This window comes from Malaya genurostris, chromosome 2 (genome assembly GCF_030247185.1).
Source record: "Malaya genurostris strain Urasoe2022 chromosome 2, Malgen_1.1, whole genome shotgun sequence".
Classification (NCBI taxonomy): Eukaryota; Metazoa; Arthropoda; class Insecta; order Diptera; family Culicidae; genus Malaya; species Malaya genurostris.
In genome coordinates, this window is record NC_080571.1 from 200,123,440 (window position 1) to 200,136,892 (window position 13,453).

The 13,453-nt window shown below is 35.7% G+C and overlaps 1 protein-coding gene across 4 annotated transcripts; it reads right to left on the reverse strand.

Moving 5' to 3' along the window:
- Nucleotides 1–344: 344 nt before the first annotated feature.
- On the reverse strand, nucleotides 345–9,141 carry LOC131427006 (protein croquemort-like). Of its 4 annotated transcripts, none has more exons than XM_058589868.1 (6): nucleotides 9,012–9,141; nucleotides 2,244–2,566; nucleotides 1,882–2,187; nucleotides 1,024–1,826; nucleotides 865–955; nucleotides 345–808 (listed from the first exon to the last, which is right to left on the reverse strand). In XM_058589868.1, the coding sequence occupies exons 2-6, from the start codon at nucleotides 2,367–2,369 to the stop codon at nucleotides 668–670; spliced, it is 1,467 nt and encodes a 488-aa protein (XP_058445851.1). In that variant the 5' UTR covers nucleotides 2,370–2,566; nucleotides 9,012–9,141; the 3' UTR covers nucleotides 345–667. The 4 variants fall into 4 exon arrangements, with proteins under 4 accessions (XP_058445851.1, XP_058445853.1, XP_058445850.1 ...); XM_058589870.1 differs by having other exon boundaries at nucleotides 2,244–2,451; nucleotides 9,012–9,131; XM_058589867.1 differs by lacking the exon at nucleotides 9,012–9,141 and adding an exon at nucleotides 8,459–8,959.
- Nucleotides 9,142–13,453: the final 4,312 nt, after the last annotated feature.

Consider the following 13,453-nt stretch of genomic DNA (forward strand, 5'->3'; position numbering starts at 1 on the left):
ATTTTATAATTTTGAGTTGCATTTTCAGATTCTTTGTGAAATTCTGCTACAAACTTTTCAGTTCTAAAATCATCCCCGTGGGACGGAACAGTGACCGTTTATACATTTCAAAAACCAATTACGGCTCGGCAAAGCAAAATTTCAAAATTCTAAGAATACTTAGTTATGATAAATTTGGTTTTTGGTTTTTGGTTTTTCGAAAATCGGTCTAGTTTTTGAATAATTGATCAAAAACGCGATTTTCGCATCCCGCTGCATTTCACCTTAAAGGTTTAAAAGGATATTTATTTTCCAAGTTTACCTATTATATAGGACTTTTCATCATATATTGAATTACATTTTTGTTTTATTCTTTATAATCTTCTATTTATTTGGCACTTTTTAAAATCAGGATAGAAAAAAAATTAAATTACGATTGTACAGTCCAAGATATGTTCGATGCATGATCCTTTATCAGTTTGTATTTAATCAGATTAAAATGAAGTAGAACGAAAACTTATACCTTCCAGGCAAGATTTAAAGATCTGTTGTCTTTCTGTGTCCACGACACTAACTTTGGTTTACACTTGAATTTAATAGACGATTATCGCACATTGAAGGCACTTCATACGATGGTACACATTCGAGATCAAACAATTTCTGGTTCGATTGCACTGTCAACTAAATCTCACCGCAACAGCTCTTCGTATGGTACCTGTTCGCTCCATTTCCTAATAGTTAAGAACGCGAAGATACCGGTCATTAAAATTCCCACAGTGCCAAGGAAAATGGAAATATAGATACCCAATTTAGGCAATACGAGAGCCATCTGAAATAATTGTAGTGTTTACATAGCTGTATCAGTTTATTATTTCGAACAATTACCTTCGCTTGGTTGGCCAAATCTTCTGTTAAAGTTGCCCTTTGTGTGAACCATAACATAGGTACGATTATGTCGGGCATATTTTCGTACATCCTGTGTTAGAAATAAACATATTACCATGAATAATGGTGAAATTGAAAAAATCCGATAGAATATCATACTTAATTCCTTTTATAGGCTGTAGATGCATGTTGATTTGTAACTGAGCACGCACGTCCAGTGGAATTCCGGTGTGTGGTTCGATGGCAATGTAGAATTCATGTTTGGTTTTGTTCGGTGTCATACCATCGATAGCGTCTCGATAGCTTTGATCAGCAAGATAAAAATGTGGATAGGATACAAAAGTGGGCGAACCGTATTTACACGCAGAAGCATTAAATACACCCGGCTTGACATCTGGACATTTAGCTGGAGGAGAGTTACACCAGCAGGCCGTTTCTGGATATTTAACACCATTGTCAAAAATTTGATCATCCCCAACGTATTTGGCTCCTTCAACATTGTGTATTGTTACTTCATCTATGTATTGGAGTGTCAAAGAACGACACACATCAGAGGCGAATATGGTTACGTTTGTTTTGTTACTGTGCATGACTGGCCAGAGCTCTCCAGTGGTTCCTCGAACTTCGCCGCATTTTCCCCTGTACATTCCTGTGTGATTTGCACCGTTCCATTGCGTGAGAACGCCTACATTCTCCAAAGAATCGGCACCGGTTTGTATTGTGAAGGTTCCGTCGTATGTATCGCTCAAATTTCTATTTACGAACCAACCAAATTTATCAAATGGTACCTTTACCGTGTTGTTAAGTGTTTTCAACAGATCCAGCAAGGTGTCGTCAAAACCTTCAAACAAAATTTCCCGAATGGTTTTGTTGTACCAAAATACCGAACCATCCCAATCCAATACCTTGTTGATAACCATTTTCTCTAAAGTTGTTGCGTTTCGCTCAAAATAGGCAACATTCTGAAAACAAATATTGTACATTTTTCACTTTTGGTACAAATAGAAATCGGCTTACTAGTGAAATAACATTCAGATTGGTCACCGTATCATTGAGTGAACCCTTGGAAAGATCCCGATCAAAGCGCCATGTACGTCGTTGATTGAATGTAATGGTGTCGTTGTTGTTCCACACCAAACCCACGCGCTCGTGAACCTCCTGGAACACATACGGTCCCATTTCCTCAAAGTGAGGTTTTACCTCTGGGTAACGGTGCAGCTCATTGGGGTTTGTCCAGTTGAACATGTAGATTTCCAAGAACATAGGAATGGGTGTTTTGATCCAATTTTGGTAGTTAACTGAGCCATTTTTGAGAACTAATTTCTGCAATGATGTTATTTATATGAAATCGCAACAGTTTATAAACAGGTTGAACTTACCTCATGCAACATTTGGGAAGACATCGTTGGCCATAGCGTGCCGAGTATGATGGCTATTAGTATCAGAAGGACCGAACAGCCAAAGGACACCATTTTCTTTTGGAAGTCTGAGCATGATGAACACATCTTGGATGTTTTCTTGGTATTTGTTCAGGTGACGAGTTCCGCTCTGCTGTTGTCTTGCTATTGTCGCGCTCGTATTGAAATCCTAATACATGAACCATACATCAACGACAACATCAATGTGTGAAAACGGGTCAAGCGATATCACAGAATTTCTGATTGTCAAAGCACAGAACTACAGCATCCTACGGCGTAAAAATCTGCAGTCAACAGAAAATGCAAAAAAAAAACGTATTTTTATTCACTGCCTCACATAGCATGATAGCGTACTGTTGCGCAATGGATTCCAATCAGTAGTTAAATACAAAGTGCTTTCGCATCCGTATGAATGAACTTATCGTGAGAACAGAAAGAGCTTTGTTGAAAAGGCGGACTTAGTGTGATTGATAAGACAATTCTCTCCACGCAATGCAACTGGATTTATGTTCAAGCCATCGCAATCAAATTCAGTTATAGAATCAATATCAATATATCTATAGTCGAAACAAAAAAAATCGGAACTATGACAAAATAGTAATATGTTCAATTTTTTCGTTTGGTCCAGTTAGTAGTGCTCACATACATATTCACAACCCTATCGCATAATTCAAAATTATTTAGTTTGATAAGGATTTCAAGTAAAATCATATTTAATTGTTATATTTACTTGTAAACTTGTAACTAGTATTCTGAGTGGTATACTAAACCTTGTTACCCGAAATCATAATAAAAAACTACAAGGATCATGGGGTTGTTCGAGCCATTGAGGCAACCAAACTTTCTAATGATCTACAATCAAACAGTTCAATCAATCGTACACTTTTGAAACCGCAATTGTACGACACTCTGCCTAGATTGGGAACCAACCAACTGCCTTGATTAGGAACCAACTCCGAACATTGATAGTGTTTTTTAGAGGACGAAATTACACCAATATCCCAAATGTATGCAATTATATCTTTGTACATACTTGCGATACGGATTTTGATATTAAAGCTCCTCTTCGCCAAACTTGTGTTCAAGTGTTGTATGCAAGCAGTTATTTTTATAGTGTTAAGTTTCTCTACCATTCTACGATTTCGGTTAAAGCGATAAACTTTTTCTTATTATCAATCGAGTTCATCTTATATAAATTAGAAATTAATCTTAAGCACTGAAAATTTACCTTGGGGTAGTTGTCAATTTCTCAGGCGAAACGACATAACATGGAATTTCATCCGAGCTTGCATGACACAAGATCAGAGCATACCAATTAAAGCTTCAAATCGTTTTATGGCACTTTCTGTCTTGCTGTCTAGCAACAACGTACCTGTAGCATGCTACGCGTAGGACTGAAACGTTAGCTATAATTTTGCTTCTATTTATAGATTCGCGTGCTTCCAACAGCTTCGCTTTTGCATCGATTGACCAATCAGAGCGATCTGTGATCTGTGACCACAAAGCAAAGCAAAGTGTAGCCGTTCGCGTACACGACAAAATGCAGTATTAAACATGGTGATTTATGCGCCATTCTCGCGGTTACCGAGATCATCAGTCCTGTTTAGTTGCCCGACTATGTATTTCATAATACGTATGATTTAAACTAATCAATTTTCGATTACTGAATTTTCGTAAATTAGATTTTGAACACAAAATACGATTTCGCAACCGACTCGAAAGTGTACAAAACTATTGCATGGGCAGTGCTACGATACTACGAAGACTAAGAATCTTCTCAATCCGGGAATCGAATGTACGAAATCTGGCTTGTTAGACCAGCGCCCTATATTCTGTGCCCACTCTACAGCCTCAGGTAATAAGGGCTACAGGTTTTTTTTTCATCTCTGATAAAATATGTCGGTAACGTCACTTATATTAACATACCTCTGGAATCTGAAGTGTCAGTCATTTGACCTTCGAACTCGGTCACCGATCTAATAACTGATCTCAAACGAGCGGGTGTCTAAATCGGTTATATGGGGGGAAAGCAAAGTGCAGTTTGTCGCTTACGTCATTTATTATACCATTATATCTTCGGGACTTCGAACTAGATCAGTGTCTTAATAGTAGCTTTCAAACGAGCCGAAGACTGTTGAACTCGTTTCAGATATCTTTGAGGAAATTGAAAGGATAGGTTAATCGTAGAAAGTTGCACATACATACACAAAGGGTCAATCGTCGTTTTTTCAGTAATTCTGCTAGCAATAAATAATGACTAGTTTTATACTGACAAGATTCATAACAATTATGGGTTACTGGGTATGAGATTTTCCGCATTTCTTGAACCTAATATAATATTAATTTTACTTAAATTGTAAATAAATCCACCGGCTCCGTTTAGCTGATGATCTTGAGCCGCTCAATGCATAATAAAAAAAACCTGTTTTAATTCTGGTGTAATGATATCTTATCATATCATATCAATGATATTCTCGTATATAATATTGTGTTATTCTATTCAAAATGTTTCTCTTCAATTCTTGAAAAGAACCAAAGAGATTGTTTGAGCAATCCGAGAACCGGTACAATCGAAGTCGGTTTGTATGGCCATCAACTAACATGACGTACAAAGTCTACTAGTTTTTATTAAAATTTTGAAGATTGTATACGATTTTTACATCGTGCTTTAAACGACAGTGTTAATTTCTGGTGAATCCGAAAAATATGCTTAATTTTTAGTAGGAGCATAAGATCTTTCATTTGAACATAAGATTGGGAATCCATCAGGCGAGTTTAATCTGCCATCTCTGAGAAAAAGGAGTGAAGTTCATTGGTCTTCAAATGGTGAGATAACTATCAGGAATCAGAACAAATTGGCTCAAATGGCACATTTGGTCAATAGAACGGCGTCGACTGGGTGCTATCGCCTTCTGCGTTAGTAGCAGAATGAGAGGGTGTGAAATAGCTTGTTGGTTGAAGCCCATCCTGAAGTACAATATTTATCATCCTGAAGTACAATATTTATCATAGTATAGTTATTATTATTATTATTATTATTATTATTATTATTATAATTAAAAAAGAAATATTAAATTTTCTGCAGTACTGCGACGAAAGAAGAGCATAACTTACACTGCGACACATCAACTGTTATATATTGTATCATAGCGTATTACTTCATATATTATATTTTGTTATGTTATATTATGTTGTATGGTATTATACTGCATTGCATTATGTCATATTATATTGTATTATATTATAGTATATTGTTAGAATATGTTGTATTATATTACATTATGTTATATCACAGAGAACAGATATCCAACAGACATTCATGCATGCAAAGTCGTGTGCAACGGTGATTTTTAACGGACACAGCACAGCTTTTTAAAAAGGTTATACTTACTTGGATGTCTGTTCTCTGTATTTATATTATATTATATCATGTTTTATTGAGTTATATTATGTTATATTTTATTATATTATATTGTATTATATTAAATTATGTTACATTGTATTGTATGATGTTTTATTTTTTTAAATTAATTTATATTATATTATATTATATTGTATTATGCTTAATTATATCGACAACGGGGAAGGGCAGGGTATCTTACAAGTGAATGACTGGATGATGGACTGGATTGCCAACCTGAGTCACGTGGGGGAAGCTTTGTGTTTCTCACTGAAGGTCTGAAATGAGTAAGACGCACCCTTCTAACAAACAAACCATCAGGCGGGTTTAAGCTGGTACAACGAAATTTTTTATTTTATTGCCGGATGTTCTTGCTGGAAGGCGCCGACTCCTTAAAACCCATTTTGCCCTTCTTAACAGCAGTTATATGAATGCTATCTGATATTCAAATTCGGATCTACTATAAGTCTACCCGCATACACTGGTAATGCCTTGAACTGATGGTGGCTTCATACTGGGCGAAAACTGGGAGCCAGGATACCCGGAAACGTTTTGCTTGGCAACCTTTTGGTAGTGACTACCGATTGGTAGTTTTAAGATCAGTTTAATTTTTTTTCGGTTTTTGTTTCGCCGCTTCAAGTGAGGGTCAAAATCTTCCACACGCTTTACCCTATAATTGCGGAACCGTAAGTCGAATCCGGATTAAATTCAGGAACCCGTATGTAACCACGAGACCTTTCATTTGAACCTAAGTTTGTGGAAATCAGTCAAACACACTTCGCCTTATAATTCCGAAACCGGAAGTCGGATCCGGATAAAATTCAAGAATTCCATATGGGACTACGAGACCTTTCATTTGAATCTAAGTCATAATCGGTTCAGTCATCTTCGCGAAAACCTAGTGAGTACCTAGTAACCTAGTACATACACACAGACATTGCTCAGCTCGACGAACTGAGTCGAATGGTATATGACACTTGGCTCTCCGGGACAATTCTTACTAGGCGGTTTTTCAAGTGAATGCGTAACCTTTCTATATGAGAAGTCATCCTCCGAACAAAACGTTCACTGTGTCAGATATTTGTTCAGTACTGTAAGAGTAAAGTCCAAGCTATTGTGTTCAGGACCATCGTATTTACGCTCCTGTTGTCATTCAGACATCAAAATGTTTATTTTTTAACTCTACGAACGCCGCCTTCCATGCCATGGAATGGTAATCCAGTGGATCAATTCACGATTAAAATAATTTCGACAGATAACTAATCGCTTTCTGAATATATATCCAAATAAAGCACAACCAACAAAAACCAAGTTATTTTCAAACTCATATAAAAAAAATTCCATCGGTTCTGTTACCATAAAATATTTTTCTAATTCGTCACACAACCTCATAATGTTATCAGAAGGGGGATCCGTGTTGCACTATCTCCTACAATTGAGTAGTGCTAACACGCGAGCTAGCGTTCTAAAGATGAATTAGAAAATTACATGTTCAATTGAACGTTAACAATATCAAAAACTGTATTGATGTTTCGATGTGTGTATTAAATTAATATGTTCATTTGATATTCAATTTAGATAATCGTCATGCAGAAATCCGGAGTAATTGCAAAATATTCCCATTGTTAGCACCGAGTACAATAGAAAACAAAAACTATAAGTTTTCAATGCATCCGCAAAACTTACCCGGGTTTATACTGCCGAAACTAGCATGTATGTCCCATATGGATTTTTGCCAATTCTTGTGTGTTCCTTATGGCAATCTCATACAGTGCAAAATGTATTGAGGTAACATTGAAACATTCATAGTGCAATACAAAAATTTCGGTGTTTCGTAGCACAAAATATCAAAAATTTCTAAAATTAAATTTGAATTGTCTATTGATCAAAATGCCGATTTCACATATGGGACTGATATGCGAGTATGGATAGTATTGCTCGAGCAAAAGAAATCCTGTTTATTGCGAACTAACACTTTCATACCACGTTACTCATGTGTATATGAAAAGCATATGAGTTGTGTTTATTGAAACTGATAACTGATAATTGGTAAAAAAAGGCTGCCTACATGATGATAAGTACACGTTACAGAAATGCTCGCAGTACTTTTGAAAAAGTAACATTAATCGTCATATTTTTAAGTTTAAGAAACCTTTCACTAGAAACGGCCTCGTTCTTGAGAAAATTGCTATATAGAAATTAAATTAACGATTGTTCGCTAACCACAGTCCATATATTTCATAAGATCGTACCTTTCCGATTTCAGTACTTGTCGACCTTGCGAGTTGAGTCGCATACGGGCAGAACTGTTCGATTCATGTTTCGATGTTTCACCCATCTTAAAGGCCGAGCACCTGACGACTACCTGCTTCTACATCGCAGTAATTTACTTCCACAGCTTTGGGACAAGATAGTGACCAATTTTAAGTTGAAAATGCATTGCAACAGGCTGAACATCACTCGGTGTTAAGGTGTGAACTCGGATTGTTTGCGTTACCGGTGCGATTTGTACGATTTTACGTCACGAAAGCATTGAAGCACCTCAAAGATGATATGACTCGTTTATTAGCACTGATGAAATGAGGTGATTTACAGCTGGTCATCGAAATTATCTTTCGTCAGGAAATATTATTTGTTTCCAACCGCAATGATGAATTGTTTTTTTTTTTTTTGCAATTTGCGTTATTTCACTGGCATTGCGAAAAATTCAATTTATTTTAATGGACTTTTCAGCCTGTTTTTCGCAGAAAACAATCCGTTCATAAAGGAAACTCACATTTTGTTACACACGGCACACATCTTCGTAACAATGGCTAAAGACCATTCACTTACGGTTCTACTTCACATAAACACAGTGAGCTCAATTCCATTGTAATGGTACCGTATCACTTGCTGGTTTTTCAATTTTACTGATTGCAAGACTATCATGTCTGCACTCTAATAGACGATTTGTTCTCATTAGAAGTCGATGTGCACTTGAGATATTCATGCAATTCGAAAGCGAAGCTAATCAAGTTCAATATTGCGTGGTCAAGGTTCATCACTGTTTATAATAATACATTTTGTGTTGGCCTTTAGCTCTACTTAAGGGTACTTTCGATGTAAACTTCTTCTTGTATTCATTAATCATTCCGTCGTTCTAACTGATTTTGCTGATTTAAACAGAAACGATTCTTCCTGACTGTAAACTTTTTTCAACTTGCGATTGTTGCTGAATTGCAAAAACATTGTCAATTTCTTGGGATGTAACTTAAAGCACAAGCTTTGTATGACATTAATTGAAATTAATTCTGAATACCTATCGATTCAGTTGGAAACTCGATATTTACCTATTTACTTCTCCTATTCGAAGAATCTTCAACTTCAATAATCATACGTAAATACGCTAGCCCAGCTCAATACAGGTTGATGTGTTGCACTAAACTAACTACTGCTTACTGACAGTAAACTTCACACTATGCGGACGTTTGCGTACCCACAGTGAACAACAGCGATGAATGAATGCTGTCGCTATTATCGTCATATTCTAGTACGTCTTCTATTATCCACGTTCATTGTCAGATGTCATGAGACGTAAAAGGGAAGAACGAGAGAATACGTTATTCTCTAGAAAGCTTTTTCGTCCTTTATCCAACTTTAAAGCTTTAATAATTTACCTCAACTGGCACATCATATGAAAGTTTGTTACGATACCCTCATCGGATGCTTGCTCGTCGTCCGATTATTTAGGTTACTTCCATTTGACACATAACCGAAACCTATTTCCAATATAACTGTTTTAAATTCGTTTGTTTGAAACCAGATTTGACGAACTGAATTGAGTTGGGGCCGCCTGAACCCAAACATATGAGACATCGACCATTGTGAGATTAAAATGTATGCTAAGTATAGATAACTTATTGAGTTACGTCTTAGCCCATTTACTTCTAGCATATGAAATTTGACACATAAAAATGCTTATCTTTTAATACATGCTTACTGTATAATTTAAATATCTGCACCAGAGTTACAACTGAAATATCACACTTCCAATTTTTGTGTGGTAGAACTAACGAGTCAATGCTACGAATATCTCTGCACGCTATCTTCGGATCTATGGATCCGTAAATGAAATCTATGGAAATTCGATATTTTTTACGGTAATCTACGGATTCAACTACAACTCGAGAGAAATTTTTATACTCTTATTCGACTCATAACTAGAAATTCTTTGGCTCAATTTTGTAGTTTATCAAACAATTTCACTTAAGTATCACGGAACATTATTCAGCCGTTGGATCCTTATTGATGTTAAAATTGATTATAAAATACTTAAACTACACGATATTGTAAAATTTTGTTAATTAATGTTTCATGCAAGGTAGATTAAAATTACCGTGACACTTTTAGGCACCATACAAACAAACATGAAACTTCAAAATGACACAATTTTCAAGTTCGAATTGACATCATTATCAATCGTTTAATTTTATGCTTCGGTAATCTTTCGTAAAAAAAAAAAAACAAAAATTCCTTGAAGTCTTCTGTAATTTATTGCAGATTTGACAGCAATCGACATTTAATGCTTTTGTTTCTCTCGGATTTCCTAATACATTCTTAATGTTAATGTCTTATAAAATAACATGCAAGCAGATTTCAGAAATCTGCCCGGTTGGTGGTTCAATGCATAGGGCGCTGGTCTTACAAGTCAGTTGTCATATGTTCGAGCCCCGACCTGGCAGGATATTTAGTGTCAGTAGGATCGTAGTACTAATCATGCAATGATTCTGTACGCTGTGAATCGGTTGCGAAGTATGTTGAAACAGAAGGCCAGAGTCTATAGAAGGAATGTAATACAAAGACTAATATCGCTTAAAATCGCTTTAATATCTGAAATTGTTAAATTTTTTATCACAAATGATGTCAAATATCGTAAGTGTTTTTTTTTTTGTGCGGTGAATTGATATGATCTAAATATTAAAAACATTTGCTGCTTTAAAAATCTCCGCTCTTCATACTTTTCTACCAAATGACACTAAAATACACCGTTAATCATGCGAACAGCTGTTAGACAAAACAGTACACGGCACTAGTTCGAATATCCTCCAAACGAGTTTCTCGATGAAACATAAAAGGTAATTGTTAAGCGAATGAATGCAAGCGAAAAAAAAACCGAAAATTTATTTTATAACTCAACGAATGACACTGACCGACAAATATTTGGGTTTGGCTCCTGTGTTCAAATTGGCAATGCAGCCTTGATCTTTGGTATGAGAAGTGTACACTCAGCTCAAAATTTTGATATAATTTAAAATTGTTTTTATAGGGTTACGCAGGTATTTCGCCTTCTATAATATATTTTTGCCCGGTGCGTTTCGTTGTAATCAAAATAAAGAACATATTCATACCTAATATGTTAAAGAATGAAATAATGTTTAAAATTGTGAGACACGATGTTTGAACATCATTCATTTTAGAAATAAAATTACATTCACATGCAAGGATGGCTTTTATCGTATCAAAGAACGCTCTCTAGTAACTTTTCACACGATTCAATCAGTGCCATCAAAGAGAGATGGATATCATCGCAGCAACAAAAAAATAACAGCATGGCTCATTTAACATAGAATGGAGTGCGAGAGCGAATTTCTCTCGATGACCCGTCTGAGCATCACGAGTTAGCACGCTGCTGTGGGGATTCTCTCTGAAGCAACAAACGGTCGCTTATTCTTGTTTCGCTATCCGATTCTTACGGGCAGTTGATAATTGCGATAAAATTATTTTACTATTGTCGCTTATTCTAACTATGTGCATATAACATCTGTATAAGTTGTGTCTATGAAAATGTATTTGAGTGCTCCACACAAGGGTTTTGAAATATTGCAACCTAGTATGAGAATCATCAAGTCGAATCATCGATTCGATTTTCTGCGATAATTGTCAACTTGCGATTCTCTCTTGGCAAATTCCACACAGCACCGATCATTATCAGACTGTAAGAGCGAGAAAAACGAATAAAAATTCTCTCACGGTTCATGCATTGAGAGCCACGAGTTCTTGTAGTATCTTCTACTGGATTGAAAATGTAGCATTTTCTACCGGATAGAAATATAGAAAAATATAGAGCAGCTTTCGTCAAATTATCGGCAATCACCACTGTCCGCATGATTGGGTTATTACTATTCAGACGTAATTTGCGCAATTCTGTGATTTTTTTAAAGGAAAAATGTAAACATACTTGTAATGCGGGATGGAGATAAGGAACTCATAAACTAGCTCACTAACTCATACAAAAAGCGAGTCTGTGCAGTCATTTGTAATCATCGTATTTTTTCTATTTACGGTATACGATACGTTCGAAAATATTGGTAAATTGTTGTAACAAGGTTGCAAAGTGAAAGAGTTTTTTTTATAGTATTGAAGATTGAAACCCGGTCAGTTGCATATGCGAAAAATATGCCTTTACTGCCCAGGGATAATTGACTGATTCCATAAGCTAATTTGTATGTTTATATTAAAAATAAACATTACGCAGACCATATGACTATGATATATGATAATTACAATTGTTGGTAATAGTCTATAATTTTAATTAACGTTATATTGGTAAACGTATGCACCTAGTATAAAATAAAGCATTTTGAAAGATAGTGTCACAGTTCGAAAAAACGTTGTGATTTTACATCTTATAAAATGCACATAAATGAAGCATCGTATTTCATACAAATTTATATTCAAGAACATTTAAAATTATGTGGTTTGAAAATTACATGTCTTGAAATCGAATGAAATAAAAAACAAAAGATCGATAGTAGCAGCGCGACTTGAACCGAGAAACATTAGATCACAAGCACATCGGTTAATTGACTGAACCGCAGAGCTCATATCTGTTCTTTGAATAATTGATAAATATAAATATAAATATTCTAGTGCAATGACAGGTTATCAATTCATATAAAATTGGATCTTGTGTTGAGAATTTTAGTAAACTGCGTCGGTGCACATAAAAGGAGCCCTGCAATTCAAGTGGTTTAGAAATTGTTTTTTTTTTACAACAAAGTCCTTGAAATATGTGTTAAGCTATATAGAATTTGTTAATATTTGAGTGTACAAAATTTCTTACGGTGGAACTTTCTCCAAACTCAGTTCAGAAAGAATCTTGTGATTTCACAGCTGATGAGATGCACATCAATGGACCGTCACGGTTCACGCAAGTTTATATGCAACATCATGTTAATTTATCGGATTTGAAAATTATGTGACTTCAGTAAAATAAAAACCAAAAAATTGATAACGACCGCGACTTGAACTGAGAATCATTAGACCACAAAACACGCCCGTTAATCCATAAAAGCGCCAGCAGACAGGTAATTAAAAAGTACATATAAATTCATACAGTTGCACTTACTAGCAAAGTGCAAATTACTGTGGGATCCTAAAAAAATCTTTCAAAGGTGATTTATGGAATTTTCTACATTTGACTAGTTAGGTTTTAAAAAATAGTATCGTTTGTGGCGTTAATAGGTCACCTATTAAAATCTTAATTTTTTTCTATGTAAAAATTCGTTCTCTGTAGAACAGAGAGTGGCGTAGTAGGTTTTACATTCCGCCGTGGGCAGCTGTCGTAGGTTCGCTCCAGTTGCGCATAGAATGCTTCACCGGGTCTCGTTTCATGTGGGTAGTGTACGTTGATAATGATGTAATTGAAGAGGCGGCCTCTGATCTTCAATACGCACATCCTGTCACTGATTGGCTGCCACCTTATCACGCGCTGGCTTATCTTGCCCATCAC